Source organism: Lytechinus pictus, unplaced genomic scaffold (assembly GCF_037042905.1).
Source record: "Lytechinus pictus isolate F3 Inbred unplaced genomic scaffold, Lp3.0 scaffold_20, whole genome shotgun sequence".
NCBI classification, from domain to species: domain Eukaryota; kingdom Metazoa; phylum Echinodermata; class Echinoidea; order Temnopleuroida; family Toxopneustidae; genus Lytechinus; species Lytechinus pictus.
Window position 1 is genome coordinate 12,981,454 of NW_026974141.1, and position 17,640 is coordinate 12,999,093.

At 36.3% G+C, this 17,640-nt stretch overlaps 1 protein-coding gene across 1 annotated transcript in view; it reads right to left on the bottom strand.

The window, feature by feature from the left end:
* The window catches only part of LOC129282901 (diacylglycerol lipase-alpha-like), a 30,361-nt gene that overhangs the window by 4,896 nt on the left and 7,825 nt on the right, over positions 1-17,640 (bottom strand). The window contains exons 6-14 of the mRNA XM_064114742.1: positions 8,801-8,962; positions 7,676-7,756; positions 7,103-7,245; positions 6,252-6,393; positions 5,361-5,575; positions 4,543-4,669; positions 3,686-3,874; positions 2,625-2,775; positions 255-851 (exon numbers count right to left, since the gene is read on the bottom strand). Of these exons, the coding sequence (XP_063970812.1) occupies positions 255-851; positions 2,625-2,775; positions 3,686-3,874; positions 4,543-4,669; positions 5,361-5,575; positions 6,252-6,393; positions 7,103-7,245; positions 7,676-7,756; positions 8,801-8,962 (1,807 nt within the window). The remainder of the gene's footprint in view (positions 1-254; positions 852-2,624; positions 2,776-3,685; positions 3,875-4,542; positions 4,670-5,360; positions 5,576-6,251; positions 6,394-7,102; positions 7,246-7,675; positions 7,757-8,800; positions 8,963-17,640) is intronic.

Here is a 17,640-nt window from a genome sequence, read left to right on the forward strand (position 1 = left end):
ACTCTACAGTACATTGCCCAAGATCAGTCGGCCTGGGAGAGTGTGTTTCATGAAGCAAATAAGGAGTGATTTTTCACCGATTAAGTTGCTCTGAGCCAATCAGATGCCAGGATTTCAGTAGCTTAATAACAATTGTATTTGAATCATGAAACACTCCCCAGATGCACATCCTAGGAAGAATGAGAAACAGTATAACTTAAACAATTTCCAGTTGACCAGTTCTACATTTGAAGTTGATAAGAAAATTCACTCACCATTGGATTGTGGTCTTGAGGAGAGGGGTGAATCCGTGCCCCCCTCGCTACCGGTATTAGGATCCAGATCCATCCCATCATAGGTTAACGTGTACCTGTCATCCGCGGAGGTCCGCCCCTTCACGTTACCCTCTTCGTCAAACATATGACTGTTACCCCCACGGAATAAACTCCAAGGTCCGACTAACGGTGGTGACGTCTTAACGGGCGCCTCAACCTTGTTGTCATGGTTACACGGCATTGATTCAATGGTAGCTGTAGTCCTTATAGCATTTGGTTTCTCTGAGTCGTCCCCGGAATCTTCGGTATTTTTATTCAAGGTCGATTCGGACTCGTTCGTGACATAGTAGCAGTATCCCTCATCTTTGGTGGTTGGGGACGTCTCGAAGCGGTTGAGAACGGAAGAGTAGCTGGTGGAGGAGATGGAAGACCTTACGGATTCCGTCTCCGTGTAGGATTCGCTGCTGGCCAGTGGGGCTAGACGCTCGTGCGCTGCAGCGCCCTCGCTTGAAAAGTTTGAGGCAAGGTTCGTAAGAGTTGTTTTGGGCCATTCGTTTTGGGAATTAGTTCTTAGTTTATCATCAGGAATAGACTGTTCTGCTTCGTCAATCAGCATCCATTGGTTTCCAGAAACACAAGATCCAGGCAGGGACAATGTTATTACCATGTTCAGAAGAGGATGATCCCATAGAAAATAACCAGGATAGAATCAATGAAAAAAAAATGATAATAAAGAAACATGAATAAAATATTATTAACATAAAGAAATTACAAGGTTTCGAATGAGCTAGGATGACTTTTGCCAACTGCATTATTGTATCACATCATTTGAAAGGAAGGTTAATTTTCATATAGGCTGTATCTCACCAACAAAGATTTCACCGCAACATCTCCCATTTTTGTTCAAAGTAAGTCTCTGAGATGTCTCTGCGACAAAAATGGTTTGAGCTCTCACAAAGGGTGAACTTGCAGGAGACTAATCAGAGACGTCTACAAGCCGAACATCAATCAGCTTTCTTGAAAATCTTGGGGAAGTCACCAGTAGTCTCCTGTAGTTGCAGCGATGTCTCAGAAACAAAATTGGAGATGTGCCAGACAACAGTCTCAGTTCTTATTAGATCAGTAACAGATCAGTTCTGGTACCTCCATACCCAAGGTTTGAGGCAAGAATGGCACATGCTCTTTCGGCAATGAGGAGAGACTCAAGGATACTAGAGTGTCACTGGATTTTAAGGTTTCAGGCCCAAAACTATACCTTGTCAGCATTTCAGTATCAGATTGCAAAGAAATCCCTATCACTTTTTGAATGGAGAATTGTTCCAATACCTATGTACCTTGAGGCTTGCTCTTACGGCACTGAGTTGTCATAAGATTCAACGTTTCAGGTCCAAATTCAGGTACCAAATTGCAAAACGGAATCACTATTAACTAAAAAATGGAGATCAGTTATGAAACATATACGTGAGACAAGAACGTCACCTGGGGTGGTATTTTGGAACACTGTCATAACTTTTGTCATAAATTTTGTCATTTCTCTCAAAGATGTGACACCGCTATGATTGTCACAAATCGGTATTCTGAACATTGTCTTTTCCCTGTCATATCTCTATAAGTTTCCGCCCATCTTTTCGGAAGCAAACCAATAAAAATCATTGTTAGTTCCCAGTGGGAGCCATTCTAGCCAATAGGAAGGCCCCGTGGCAGGTACGGTGTATCCCCGATACAGTTGCTGGCACCGTGCAACTACGCGAATATCGATGCGCTTAATTACAAAGAGAGACAGGGAGCTGTGAGGGATTTTAGAGGAGAAGTAGACAAAGAAAGAAAACAGAGAAAAACAGGAGGAATTAATATGTAGGGCCTAACTAATTGTAGCATGAAAATATAATATTGAAAATGTTCATGGATGATGAGTGAAACTAATACCACAAGCTAATCTAAATAATATCATTATATGCTTGTTATTCAGTCGGCAGGGTATTGAAATATTTGGTACTAAAAGATATGACAAAATTTATGACTGCTACCCCTGTCATAACTTTTGTCATTTATTTTGCTTGTATAAAAGGATTGCGCGCATTTAAAGCCGTGTATTTTTGGAGCGCGCTAAAGTTAGAAGAGACGAAATTTATGACAATTTTTGTGACAAAAGTTATGACATCCACCAGAATACCGATTTTGTCATATCTCTGAGAAAAGATAAAATATGGAGAAAAGACAATGTTCAGAATACCGCCCCTGTTCTTCCAGCATTGAAGGGAGACTCAAAGGCACTCAGTCTTCATTTAATTCTAAGTTTTCTGGCCTAAATTCAGTTGTCAGAATTCCCTATCACCTTTGGAATGGAGATCAGTTTTAAGCTCTACATACCTGAGGATTGCGACAAGAACGGCACCTGCTCTTCTGGGGTTGAGGGTAGACCTGAAGGCAATAGGTTGTTGTTGGATTCTGAAGCTTTGTTTCCCCATCCTCTGGTAGGTGAGGATTTGTTGGAAGACCCTGATGATTTGGAAGGAGAATCCTGGAGATTTGTGGAAAGAGGAAAAAAAGAGAAAATGGAAATAATCAAGGATTTCAGACAAGAAAAGTGATCTTTGTATATATGTTTACGGGAACCAGTTAGTTCTCGGCACTCCTCAGTTTGTTCATCAATGTGAAGAGGATCATTTAATCTTCTTGGGGTTTGGAGAAGTTAGGCTGGGTGGGTCAGCAGATGGCCTGTCAGGCCAATCTATGCCCTAAATAGTCTCTGGCAGCGTGGTCAGGGAATACTGGCAGCTGATACAAGGTTGGTAGTCCTTGCCTTCCTAGCCTGTCTGTGTTCTACAGACACTGCAGTCCTGTTGGCCTCGCATATTTTGGCACCGTCATGAATAGCTGTTCACAAGACCCAATACCACTATGCCACTATGACAGAGATATATTATTTAAAAAAAGGTCCCATATATAAGGTATAAGACCTGCCCAGGAGTATACGTAGGTAAACTCTAACCATAAACCATATTTAGAGGAAGCAAAATGATCTTCAAAACTAGGTGTTTCGAAAAGAGGCTGAGTTAAACTGACCAGTCCATCGGGGACCAACAGATGGACTACGAGTCGCAAACGGACAAAACAAAACGGCCATGTCCACACAACAATACATAAATCTAGATGAGGAAATATATGTCTTAAAGTGGTCTTTAGTAACACTGAATTTCTTATGTACTTTTTAGGTTCAGCGGTTCCCGGCCTCCACAGAAAAATCATTGACTTTCCCCGGTAAAAAATAATATATATTGACTCGGCACTAAAACCACAGAGAAAACTTCACACCTAGTTACCAAGAATGCGTTCAGCATTTTCATTTATTTGAATGCAGGATAAAAGAGCATTGCTGATTAAATGCCCTGCTCACGGGCATAGGTGCCTCAGCCGGGGATCGAACCTACCTGGAAATGTACAGTGTGAGCGCCCTCTCTTGTTGATCTCGCTGGTTTCATCTGCAGGTATGATGAATGAGATGACGATGAAGAAGGTGGTTGGTTGAACTCTTGACTTGGGGATGGGGGACTCATGGGGGCCCTCCCGACCTGCGACCAGCGCTTTGGTAGACCGTGTCTCTTCCCGTACTCCATGCACTAAAGAGAGATATAAATACATTAATGACATAACAGAATACTAGACAGTAATCTGGACGCAGACCGGTGATTAATTTCCACACAAATACATCACAGGCCTTTTCTGCCGTCATAGTCAAAACTATACACTGACAGCAAGATCTAGACTAGTTACTACACCGTGTTTAGAGCTCTCATTACACTTTGGGACAGATGATCCTTGGTTAAATGATGACACCACAGATTAGTCAAACAATAAACACTTTTATACTCTAAGTTGGTGTTTTCTGCCTTACCAGTCCAAAGAAGTAATTGAGACTAAGATCTAGGTCTTGGACCATGTACAGGCCTTGTCTAGAGCTCTCATGACACCCTCCCAGTAGGTAACCCTTGAATTATCTCTTCATGACTTCTTACATCAATCAAATAATACACTTTTTAATATCATTTTCTTCCTTACTACTCTTGACTAGTAACTGAGACCAAGACATAGATCTTGGACCAGATACGGACCTTGTCTAGAGCTCTCATGACACCACCTGGTAGATAATCCTTGGTGAATTATCTCTTGATTACCTCATACATCAATAAAATCATACAAGTTTTACACCATTACATGACCTTTTCTACCTTACTAAACATCTAAACTAATAATTTAGAACAAAACTTGGTCTGGACCATATACAGACCTTGTCCAAGGCTGTCATGACACCTCCTGGGAGATGATCCTTGATGATTACCGGTGAAATCAGAACCTCACTGAAATCCTCGAGGTCTCTCCAGATACCATAGTAAGCACAATCTTTCTTACTGATACTGGGTGGGAAGAGAGATACATGGAAATATTACTAGAGGGTAATAACTTAAAATTCTTTTGAGCGCCTCGTGAGCGACGTTACGATGGTATGATATTGATGTGACAGAAAATGTGCAGAACGGTGAAAATCTATGGTGTATTGCACTTTAAGACAATTTCCATTGTTGAATTGGCTGGCTACCCAAGATTACAAGCAGAGTCAACATCAAGCATCTGGTTTGCACAATATAGTGTCAGATTTTCAGTCACTTCCTCATTGTTTTTCTCAGTGTATCAATCAGGCCTTTCTAAAAATAGATATTCAAATTTAGGATTAGATTTATATTTTTCAACGAGATGGGGATATTTGCTTTGCAATGATGGAATGTATAATCATATATATGTAAAATCATCAATCAATTCTACACTGTGAACTAAAAAAAATGTATCCTCTTTTTAGACTTAATGGTGGCAGCGGTGGGATCGACCTTATATTTTCACTGACAAATTTGCTCTGAGCCAATCAGATGCAAGGATTTCAGTAGCTTTTAACAGTTTTCAGAGAAAATCGCTGACTAGTTGTTTCATGAAATGCTCCTCAGATGTTCACGTGGATGACCTAACATTTGCTCCTGCCATAAATGCTGGTGTCATAATCATTTCTTTTTAGAGGTAGAAATTGTGATGCAAGTACTTTTATCAGCTACTTACCCCTCTCTCTTGTGGTTATTCCTGACGATCTGCAGCACCCTCCCTGGTAGGTAGAGGGGGCTGTGCGTCGACAGCACCAGGGCGTGGTTTGTGGGATGGAAGGCTTTGTCGAGTCGACACGGAAACGGAGACGGCGTGTCCACATCTTCGACGGGGGCCAGGTTTTTGGAGTGAACGGTGCAGCAGCATAGGAGCTCACCCATTATAACCCTCCACTGGTTCGAAGGAAAAATATATGTACAGTAGATGAGTGATAAGCAAGCTAACATAAATGAAATATAAATACCTTTTAACTTCATATACCACTCTTCAATTCTGAAATTGAATAATGATTAAAGATTCCTTCTTACCTAGTCTCCCTTTCCTATGACTTTGTTCAATGTTATTGGAGCTGTCAAGCCAAATCCTCAAGGATATTATGCAACAGCAGTTTCCATTTTTACTCATGTCATGTTTTTCATCTATATCATTTTAATAAACTTGTATTTCCATCAATGTGGAGCGTTGTGGCCCAGTGGATTAGTCTTCTGACTTTGAAACAGAGGGTCGTGGGTTCGAATCCCAGCCATGGCGTAATTTCCTTGAGCAAGGAATTCATCCACGTTGTGCTGCTCTCAACCCAGTTGAGATGAATGGGTACCTGGCAGGAATTTGTTCCTTGAAATGCCACCGCGCTGTATAAGGCTGTGGGGCTAAAGCCAGGGTAATAATATCCAAGTGCTTTGGAAGCGCATAGGGACGTTATGACATAATGCGATATGCGCTATACAAGAACTGCGTTATTATTTTTATTATTATTTTGATTGTTATGATTGTACATACTGATTTTTCTATTTCTGTATGGAATCTAATTGAACTGAATTGATATCTAAAAATGGTTGAGGAATTTACTTTGGGATCTCTGCACATCTTGATGCAGTTAAGAAGATCAGCCCTGAGGAACTCCATCTGAGAGAGACCTATCCTAGCAACAACATCCTTGCCGACTACTAGAGAGGTTACAAACTCAGCAGCATACTCAGATGATTCCTTGCTGAAAGAATAAAATCAAAATGAAAAATAAATCATCATCAGCAGCATCATCAGGGTCAACATCACCATCACCACTATTAATATCGTAATAAGCAGCAGCCGTATCACCACCACAATCATCATCATCATCTTTAGATCACCATCATCAACATCATCATTATCATCATCATCATCACCATCATCCCTATCATCACCACCATCATCACCACAATCATCATCATCACCATCATCATCATTAAACAGTTTAAACGGGAAATGGCGAAATGGGAAAAAACATTTGATATGTAATAGGGACTAATGGTGGAATGTATTCTATTCTTTCTCCTCATTTTGTACATATCTTATCTTTTTCATGTGTATATATAATTTTCGTTTACTTTTAGGTAACATGTACAGTATCATATTTTATCTATTTTGTTATTTTCCATAGTTAATTATGATTATTTCATTATTTAATTTGTCAATATTAGTATTTATGCTCTCTTCTTTGTTTATATCCGAATGTGTCACCATGTTTTATATTTGTGTTTGTTTACGAAGGGCCCCAACGAAAACCAGCTTGTAGCTGATTGGGCTACACTTCTTTTAAATATTTGAAATAAATAAATCATAATCATCATCATCATCATCATCACCACCACCACCACCACCACCACCATCATCATCACCATCATTATCACCACCACCATCATCATCATCATCCTACTCACCATAGTAATCCTCCAGGAGGAGAGTAGGCATAAACTTTGAGTGAGGGATAATCTGGTCGTAGCATGATACCCAAGATGGCCGCCGTACCGGCTCCCAATGAATGGCCAACCAACAGCAATTCATAATTTTGCGTTCCCCTTGCCTATAAAAGTTGTTAAAACAAGAATATACAGATGTTCTTATTTCAATCAAAAGGAAACTTTGCCAAAATCAACATCCTCAATTATATGTAAAAAGAAAAATCAGAAATGAGGAAAATCAAAGATTATTATTTTCTTACTTACAAACCTGACAGTCAGCAAGCATAGCCGTTACATAAGTTTTAAGAAATTCTTGTTTGAGTGACCAAGGCCATTAAATACACCTATTAAAACAATTTGAAGTTAAATAATTTTGTGATGAAGAAAAATAAACATACATTACAATAATGTCATAACTAGAAAATATTGAGCAAACTTCTTACCAATACATATTGATTAATACATATTGTAAGATATATTTCAATTATCATCTAAATTAATCATCTTAAATGTTTTATAATGTTCAAAACGAGAGTTAAATGTCAATCTTACCTCATCTGATGTGAAAGCTTGGTGTAGTAACATATCATCTATCAATCTTCTCTTGATATAGTTAGCTGCTTCAACCATACCCTGGCAAAAACAATGAAATTCAATAAGATTTCAAAATCAGATGGATTCTTTTTATAGATCATCCAGAACAATAAGTAAATAATTCAATCAGTATATTCTAGTTTTGCGTGATGCATCATCATATGGAACAATCTCTCCAAAGAGAAGGGGGTTCAAATTCTCCCTCAGATGAAAAGATCTTATGTGTAGTCTTGTTACGTATTCCAATGGCCAGGGTAATAATGATCAAAGTTAAAAGCACTATATAGAAACATTGTATTAAGCATTTCATAAATGTAATTCTCATTGGGCCTACTGGCAGTTTTACCCACTCCAAAACTTTATCTTACAAGATACACATAATTCAAAATTCCATAAATCAAAAAGTCACCTATTAAAGTCGACACAATTTTTCAGACTAGATTATGCAAAGCATGTGTTATTTGCATCTTTCAAGTCAAATTTCTTTTAAGTCAAACAGATATCTCTGGTCCCAAAGAGATTTGACTTGGGGCCTTTTCACACATGAATCTTGAATCATTGTAATAATGATTGCAATTCATCTTTAGAATCATCGGACCTTTCACTCACTCGCAAATTGTGATTTGAAATCAAATTCCCGAGCGAAGGCGGTATGTGTCCTTGGTGACCTGTCAATCAAAGCACTGCATCGCAAATGCAAGCTACGATGAGTGCATGACAATTGTATTATCTACGGAATTGCTTGAAAGGTCACGTAAGCTCCTCCCCCCAAAAGATGTTTTGGAGGTCAAGCCTTTCACACGGAAAATTCGTACAGTAATTTGAGTGAAACTTAACTTGAATTCACCTCCGGAGTAGAAATTGAATTTCGTGATTGTGATTAGCATTCATGATTCCAGTTTGGTTTCACACGTGCTAAAAATTTGTCATTAGCCTTATTTTTCACTGGAATCATCATTCAAATTACGATTTTTTTTACTGTGTGAAAGGGCGGTAAGGCAGATTATTCTGCACAATGTGTCTTTTGTAAATTTGAACGGTGCACATTCACATCTCAACCCACACTACCACTCCCAAGCTTACCTTATGGCCTTGGTATGGTGATGATTCATCTTGACTGGAGATAGGGCTTGTGTCTGCACTCAAGTCTGTCACTATGTCAGCAACAGACAGCGTACCCCTGATAGAAACGACCACTCGACTTCTTTCGTGATCAAGAGCAACGAAGAACGGCGTCTCCCACACCTGAAGATCAAATAGACAAAAAAATGCCAAAATTGATCCTATTGCCTCCTCAAATTTACAATTGATCTGATCAACCTCAACTGTATGGAAATCCATCAATGTCATCATTTTCTTTTCAGGAAATTTCCCAAACGTCCTTTGTATACCAAGGGAAGCACACTCAATTTTCAAGAAAACAATGTATGCATTAATATACAGCATATCTAAAAGAAAAATTGAACAAAGACGCATTTTAGATGTTGATGTTGTGGGCTTTCCATAGTTGTGGTTGATCAGATCAATCACAACTCTTTGTAAGACGGGGCCCTTTTGTTGGAAGACTGAAATTCTCATTTTAACAAGCGTCTAAAAGGAAAATTCAATATGTTACAAAGTTTGATAGGGATTATAGGGAAATGCACTCCCATTTTTCTAAAAGATGGAATGTTCAGGGTATCTATTTTAGCACCTAAGAAATGGTCACCAGTCATGTGTAAAGCCATGTATAACTTAAAGGGATACTCCAGGCTGAAAATATTTATATCTAAATAAATAGGGTAAAATTCACAGAGCAAAATGCTGAAAATTTCATCAGAATCTGATAACAAATAATGAAGATATTGAAATTCAAAGTTTAGCAATATTTTGTGAAAACAGTTATATGCATGTCATCATTAATATTCATTAGGTGGGCTGATGTCACATCCCCACTTTCCTTTTTCTTATGTTATTTCATGAAATCATAATTATTTCATTTTTTCACACACGTGTAAATGATGTGTCTCCATTATAATGAAACAAGTTGCAGCAATAAATAAATAATGCACTTAATCAGTTTTCAATCCAATTGTTTTAGTTCTTGGTAATTTTTTTTTTAATAAACCTTATTTCATATAATATAAAATACAAAAGAACAAGTGGGGATATGACATCATCAGCCCACCTAATGAATATTCATGAAGACATGCCTAGAACTGTTTGACTGGAATAATGCAAATATTTAGATAACTTTCTTATTTTTTATCCGATCTTGATCAAATTTTCAGCATTTTGCTTTGTGAATTTTACTCTATTTATTGAGATATGAATATCTTCAGCCCGGAGTATCTCTTTAAAAGCAGCTTCATGAAATGGCCCCTTGGATATATAACAACTAAAGCTGAAAAGCTGAATGCGAGGTGATGCATAAATGGATTATTGGCACTGTGTGAATCAACCAATCACGATGAAGCATGTGAATGGCTAACCAATCATCTGCAGGAACCAATTTATTCATTGAGGCATCAAAAATTAGGAGTGAATATTCAAAACAAAGTAAAATTTATGCTACACAAAGTAAAAGTAAAACAAGATGCAAAATATCATTTTTAACTTGATGCTAATAATGGTTAATCAAGGTGCTCTTTTGTATAAAAAACAAGATTTATAAGGACAATTTGATATCCTTTGGCAAGGATATTATATAAATTGTTAAACTTTTATTTCATTCATCCTTTGATTTTGCTTAAAATGTGAACAAAAGAAAATGAAAAATAAATCCAAACAATAACTCCTTTCTGCACTGTAAGGCAATGAATCTAAGTACTGTAGAGATTTGAAACTTTCACTATCTCTTTAAGAAACCTCAGGGGGCTACATAAGTATGAACGGCATAAAAAAATTCCACTATTCTTCATAATCTTTCCTTATGAATCCGGGTGGGTGTTTCATAAAGCTGTTCGTAAGATAAGAGCAACATTAAGAACGACTGGTGATCCTTTCTTTTGGTAAATGGGATACACCATTGGAGATGGTTTAGCGCGTAAGAAAGGTTCACCAGTCGTTCTTAAAGTCGCTCTTAACTTACGAACAGCTTTATGAAATGGCCCCCCGCATATGTTCAAGACTCTATTTCAATTTTCATTTTAAAACAGAAATGGAATGGTTGCTTAGAGAACAATAATGCACAAATGATATTATGCTCATGAAAGGATGTGCCAAAAACGATATTCAGCAAAAAATATTAGCCCGAATTCACGAAGGTGGTTTTGAAAACCCACGGTTGAGTCCATGGTTTATGCAGATTTACTGGATAAATTACGCTTATTTTACCGCGTATATTAAAAAATGTCCAATGCTGATGCACGCTTTTGTCACAGTACGCCAAATTGAAGCCTGTTGCCGTGGTTATCCATGTTATTTTATTCATGAGTCCACTATTTGAATTAATAAGTCCACTCTCTAAACAGAGGACTCATGAATAGAATAGCGTATCTAACCATGGTAACAGGCGTCCATTTGGCGCACTGTGACAAAAGCGGGCATCACAATTGGACATTTTATATACACACCCACCCGATACGCGCCAAATTAAGCGTAATTTATACAGGAAATCTGCATAAACCATGGATTCAACCATGGGTTTTCAAAACTACCTTTGTGAATTCGGGCCATTGTGTCTCAACATTTTACAAAGACTTGGTAAAATTTGTTAATCCTTTCTTAATTCAAATTGCACCCCACCCCAAAAAAAATAATAACATTAGAATATTTTACTAAATTTTCATGATCACATCATAGAAAAAATGTGGACCATATAAGGGGTAACCAAAACTTTTGTAATATGGGTCAGAACAATCATCTTTGTTACTGTTTCTGTTATCATTGCTACCATCATTCATCCTAACTCATGCATAAAATAACATTATATATATCAGCAAAATAATTGTGTGAGTTAGTAGCCTTGGTTATGGTTGTAAAAAGGCATTGTGAAAACTTCTAAGTCAAAGCCATTCAAATCTGTGCAATAATGAACTCAAGATCTCATATTAATTAATGATAACTTGTTAAAATAACATAAAAGATTACTCTTTCATTGTATGAAATGTCCATGAAATTAACTAGAACATCTACTCTCTTCATTAAAACTTGATGATGAAAAAATTATTTCAGTGTTACCACCTCATTACTATATGTAAATACATGGTGAAAGGTCCCTTACAGATCAAAAGCAATTTTCGTACAGATTTGTCTTTTTCTTGGTGTAAACCTCTGAGTATTCCCAGATATCCAGATAATTATTACGCTTCATAACTACCAATTCGGGACTACATATTAACCCTTAACTTGACCTTGGAAAAAACACTTCAAGATCACCATGCATTATAATTTCAACCATTGCACCTCAAAGCAGTCAATATCAATGCATATCCCATGATATGTAGATGATAGCACATATTACCCCATAGGCCTTGTGGTGCACCAGCTCATGCCGATGTACATTGAAGCAGTCATCATTGCAGCAGTCGTAACTGTTAAAAACCGTGCCGTCTAAGCGTTAGAATGCAGTTGTTACTGCACGAGTTAGTGTCGTGGCGTGCGGCAAACCGTGCATTGATATATAACACAGATCATTTTACCTTTGAAGTAGACGTTCGTTTCGCAATCTTTGTCGTCATGCGAGGTTGTCTAACTACCTTACGTGCATGCTACATGACAAATCACAACACAGATAACTGGTCATACGATTATGATAGGTTATAAATATTGAATATCATATCATTTGTATAGAAATCAGAAGGGCATTAATCTCGCGCTTTTTGCAAAAACTTACCATAGAACTGCAATATATGTGACTACTTGTTAGATAAAAAGATGGCAATTTTTCTATTTCTTTAAAGACTCTGAAACTACAGAGGCAATGTATCAGATAACTGTTGAAAGATTTTATATGTACATGATAAATCATTTTTTCTGGGGTCGCGGGCAAGTGGGTTTATAAAATGATAAAATCCCTTGTCTTTTAGAAACACATGGAGAAATTTTGTGCTATGTATCAAAGAAACGCTTGTTAGCTGATGCCAATTTTTTTTTCTCCCATCAAAGTTTTAAAAGTAAAATTTCGATGAAAAAGTCATAACCCAGATAATAAATTTCAACAGAAATCAATGCCCTTCTTTTTTCAAACAGACTTTCTGTTTAGTGATGAATTACTGAAATACACAAAAATGTATGCTAGTAAACACTTAAAAAACATCAAGCTATAAAACAAATATATATGGGATATTCTATTATAAAACATGTATCCATTAACTAAGATCCTCTGTGATATGAAATTGCATAATTTGATTTTTAAAAATCATTATTTCAAAAATTTTGATGAATTCTTCACTTTAATTTTGAGTCATTTTGGAATGATTTTAGTGCAAAATTATGTCCCTTGTAATTGCAATAGTTTAACACCATCTTGTGTTTTACTCTCACTCATTGTGTGGCTATGTGTGGTTCAATTCTTGACTCATCTACTTGTCTAACATTCAAAATTTACAGATTGACATCTATCTTCCCAGACCCCCTTTCACTTAATACAGAACCACCCGAATCCTAACGCCAATTGCTAAACTTCAGATTGATATTTGGTTCCAATTCGATCCTATTTCGTAAAACTTGTCATCAAGTTAATATGTGACATATTTGCTATTAACTACTCAAATTACATGGCTTCAGTATTACATAACAAGATATTGTGCCTTGATGATGATAAGACAAATGTAAGTTTTATGGTAAGATCATAGATTAATGAGGATTATTAATCATAAGAACTGCTAGAAATCTCTGACAAATGGGTTTTGGGCCAATCATAATGCTTCCTACTTCATAACAGTAGCTTGTAACATGCCATTGATAACAAGCTTATGATGAAAAGGGGACCTTTACATCTTCTTGCATGTATCCCAACACTGCCACCATTGCTTATGGACTTTATTATCAATAACTGTTGGAAATATATGACAATGGTGCTGTTGTCCAATCAAATTGCAGGATTTCATTAGCTTATGACAGTTGTTTGTAACTTGCAATTGATAACAAGCTTTATGAAACAGGGCCCTTTATATCTTCTTGCACATATCCCACCGCTGCCACCATTACTGACACCAGAGCGGTGTTTCACTTATGAGTGATTTTCTCTGACAAATTTGTGCTCAGCCAATCAGATGCAAGGATTTCAGTAGCTTATAACAACTATATATGACAAATATGTGAATGAAACACTCACAGGATGTCCATTTGAGAATAAACTGAACTCTTTTAACATGGCAAAAACCAAAGTCATAGCCACACAATGAAGTAGAGATTACATGATAATGTGAAACACCCTAAAATTAAAGTAATATGAATTGCAAAATAATGTTTCCGTTATGGATGAAATTACACCAAATTAAAAGTGAAAGAAAATTTATTGACCCTTGAGTGCTCACTAGTTACCTTATAAATTGTCCCACTTGTTTAAAATGTGCAACATTGTGAGTGTTTATCTGTGTTTAATGTTTATTTTCAATACAGTATGCTGTGTGTACATGATCTTTTGTAATAAGTAATACATGTATATATGTGGTATATAGTGGTGGTATATTGTGGAGGAAAAAAATATCAATTTTAGGGATATATATGAAAATATTGAATATTAGACCTATATGTGTGATATAGGCCTACATTTAAATCACAGTGACACAATGTCAACGTAACATGCAATATCAGATTTTGTGTACTAAAAAAATATATCAATTACAAAAAACATTACCTCAAACACTTGACTCAGTAAATGTCTAAATACATGTATGCATTATTATTTCATATCATATTTTTCTCTTTGAAACTGAATATAAGTAATATGTGTAGGGATAATAATGCAAGGCATTGAGCATACACATTAACCACACATTGTATCCGTACTGATGGTTCGATCAGAAACCGAACCTGCTTTCAAAACAAAATTTTCAACTGATTGTATAAATAATCAAACAATAAAATATTTAGGAGATTTCAAAACTAGGAGAAAGGGTGGAAGGATCTTAACTGCCATCCAGTTCTCCTGTGTAATTTTGTTTATTTATTTGTAATCAAAATAATAACTTTTGTTTCAGGTTTTAAAACCAATGTTGGTTTTCAACACTAAAGTTTTAATTACCCTCTTCAAGAGTGGATTGGTTTTGCTTGTAAGTTACTCAGAGAACATACTCTGACAAACATTTATTATATAAAAGTTAGTTTTACCTTAGTTACAAGCAAACACAAAATACTCATTCTGAAAAAAAAGAAAACCATATAGTGCATCAATACCATCATTCAAGTTATGAAAATATTTTAGCTTGCAAACCACTCTTTCAATCATAACATATTTACCTGTCACCAGAGTGGAATATCCCCAGAACACAAAAGCACAAACCCACACTGAGGTTACCGCTGGACTATTCTACTCCACTCACAGGGGGAAAAACACTCTAACAAACACAGGGAGGGAAAAGCAAGAAAATATTAAAGAGCACTGCAGAAGCAAATCCAACCGTACAACGTCAAAAGGGGGCAAGTGACAAATGGTGATGTTTTCTGTAAATGAACAAATTGTACCTATTATCAATACTGATGTCAATGCAATATCATATTGGTTTGCCTGACATATCTCTGAGCAGAATGAGTATTCATGAAAAGAAAATTGTCAAGAAAAAGAATACAAAATGACAAATATGAAAATATCAACTCAAATATTCTAATTTGTCACTTGCTCCATTTGGCATTGTATTGCAGAAAGGTATAGAATAGACTAGTTCGCAAGCTCGTTGCCATCGAGGATTCAACTGATGAAAATAGAAAAGCAGTACAGAAATTCTACAAGGCAGGCAGAGTTCAGGGAGATATTTGTGTGTAAAACACCACACAATATCAAGCAAGTTAATAAAGAAGCAAAAGGGAAATAGATGCCCTAAAAGAATTGCACAATGTTTTGGATGGGTGCATAGGCTGTCCACATACGCGTATTACATCATGCCTCCGAAATATGATGAGCATAACATGTCGATCAATGTTAATGTCATGTAATGTTAACTTCAAACGTCATTCAGGCAAAATATCAAGCGCTGTCACATATTTTTGGGGTTGAGATAAAAGTTCTAAAATGAAGCGGAATGATAAGCATGCAAAAGTAAAGGGCAAAGCGAAGCAACAATGCAGAGCAATCTTCAACTACGATAGATTCTGCTATGATGGGCATAGCTCATGCAAAGACTATCCAAGCAAAGCTGTAAAGTGATATCAGATTAAAGGGAAGTCCAATCAACTTAAATAAATTTACATAAACCAGAAAAAAATGTCTGAAACCAATCAACCAAATAAAAAAAAAAAGCAATTTAATCTGTTTAAAACTTACAGTGGCAACTCTATTATCTCATTTCATATCAGTTTGATTTCAATGATTGAACATTTAATATTCTATGATTTTCTTACATCTTTTTCATGACAAAATATTAATTCAAACTCATTTCACACTGGAGGATATGTAAAAAGAGGCTATTTGTGGAATAAGTTGTTGTTGTTTTTTTAATTATAGAAATAGTATTCTATTATTCATGATCTATTTAACTTAATGAATCGCAGTAAAATTTTTCAATAATTCTTCTCATATTAACTACATTATTTCAATTTTACCTTTGAACACAAGTCTACAAAAACCTAATAAATATGTAGCCAGAAAATTTTGATTCCTCACTTCCTTTAAAAAGGTCATATCAGGGGTGCCACTAAAAATTGAATTTAAGAAAGATGAAAAACCATCTAAAATGAGCCATTTTTGCTCAAAATAAGTTCAAAATGAATTTTGACTCAAGTTTGCAGAGTTGAGTCTCTTTTGCTTGTTAATCAAATTGGACTTTCTCTTTAAACCTTGAAATCGAAAGCTTCAAATCACGCAACACTCCAACACTCGGAAACTAGATACTGGTAGTAATACGAGAGTGAAGAAAAAAGCCAGGCAGCTGGAGAATATGGCATAGAAATGTCCACTTCAAATTGGCATATTAAACATAACCAAAACAACCAACAAGTTACAGAAATAGCAAAGCTTATGCTATAGTGAAAAGTAGATGGGGAGGGCCGGAGGGGACGGCAGTCGAGAGAGGGGGATGGGGGCGGTAGTAGAGAGAGGGAGGGGGGCATTAAACTGTTATGTATGACTTCATTGTTGACTGTAATATGAAACGTAGGTTGTTTTCCTGGCATTTTACTGACATTATAGCAAAGATACTTTTCCCCCATATATATATATGTATGCAGTGACTGTGAGAATTTTAATAATTTACATATTACAACTAAAGCTTATGTCATTAAAAGTGATTGAAAAAAAGAACTTCTTCTTTGATGTACTCCAGTTCTTGAAGTCATGCATAACATGAAACAGATTGATACAGGGGGAGAGAAAAAAGATAGATACAGAAAGAAAGAAAGAAAGAAAGAAAGAAAGAACGAACGAACGAACGAACGAACGAAAGAAAGAAAGAAAGAAAGAAAGAAAGAAAGAAAGAAAGAAAGAAAGAAAGAAAGAAAGAAAGAAAGAAAGAAAGAAAGAAAGAAAGAAAGAAAGAAAGAAAGAAAGAAAGAAAGAAAGAAAGAAAGAAAGAAAGAGAGCAGGGGGGGAGTGAAGAATGAGAGGGGGGGGGAGAGGGGTCCTCAAACACACTGACCAACCCAATTTAATATCGTGTGTACAATGTTCTTCCTAAACTAGATTCAACTGTTATAGGAATAGGAAAGATAACTCTCCATATTTTTGCAACCAAAAAAAACAATATTTTTCATACTAATCTATCAATTTTTTAAAACTAAAATGAATAAATTTATGAACACCTAAAATGCATTATTGCTCAGAAAAAATGTTTTTTTGCAATAAG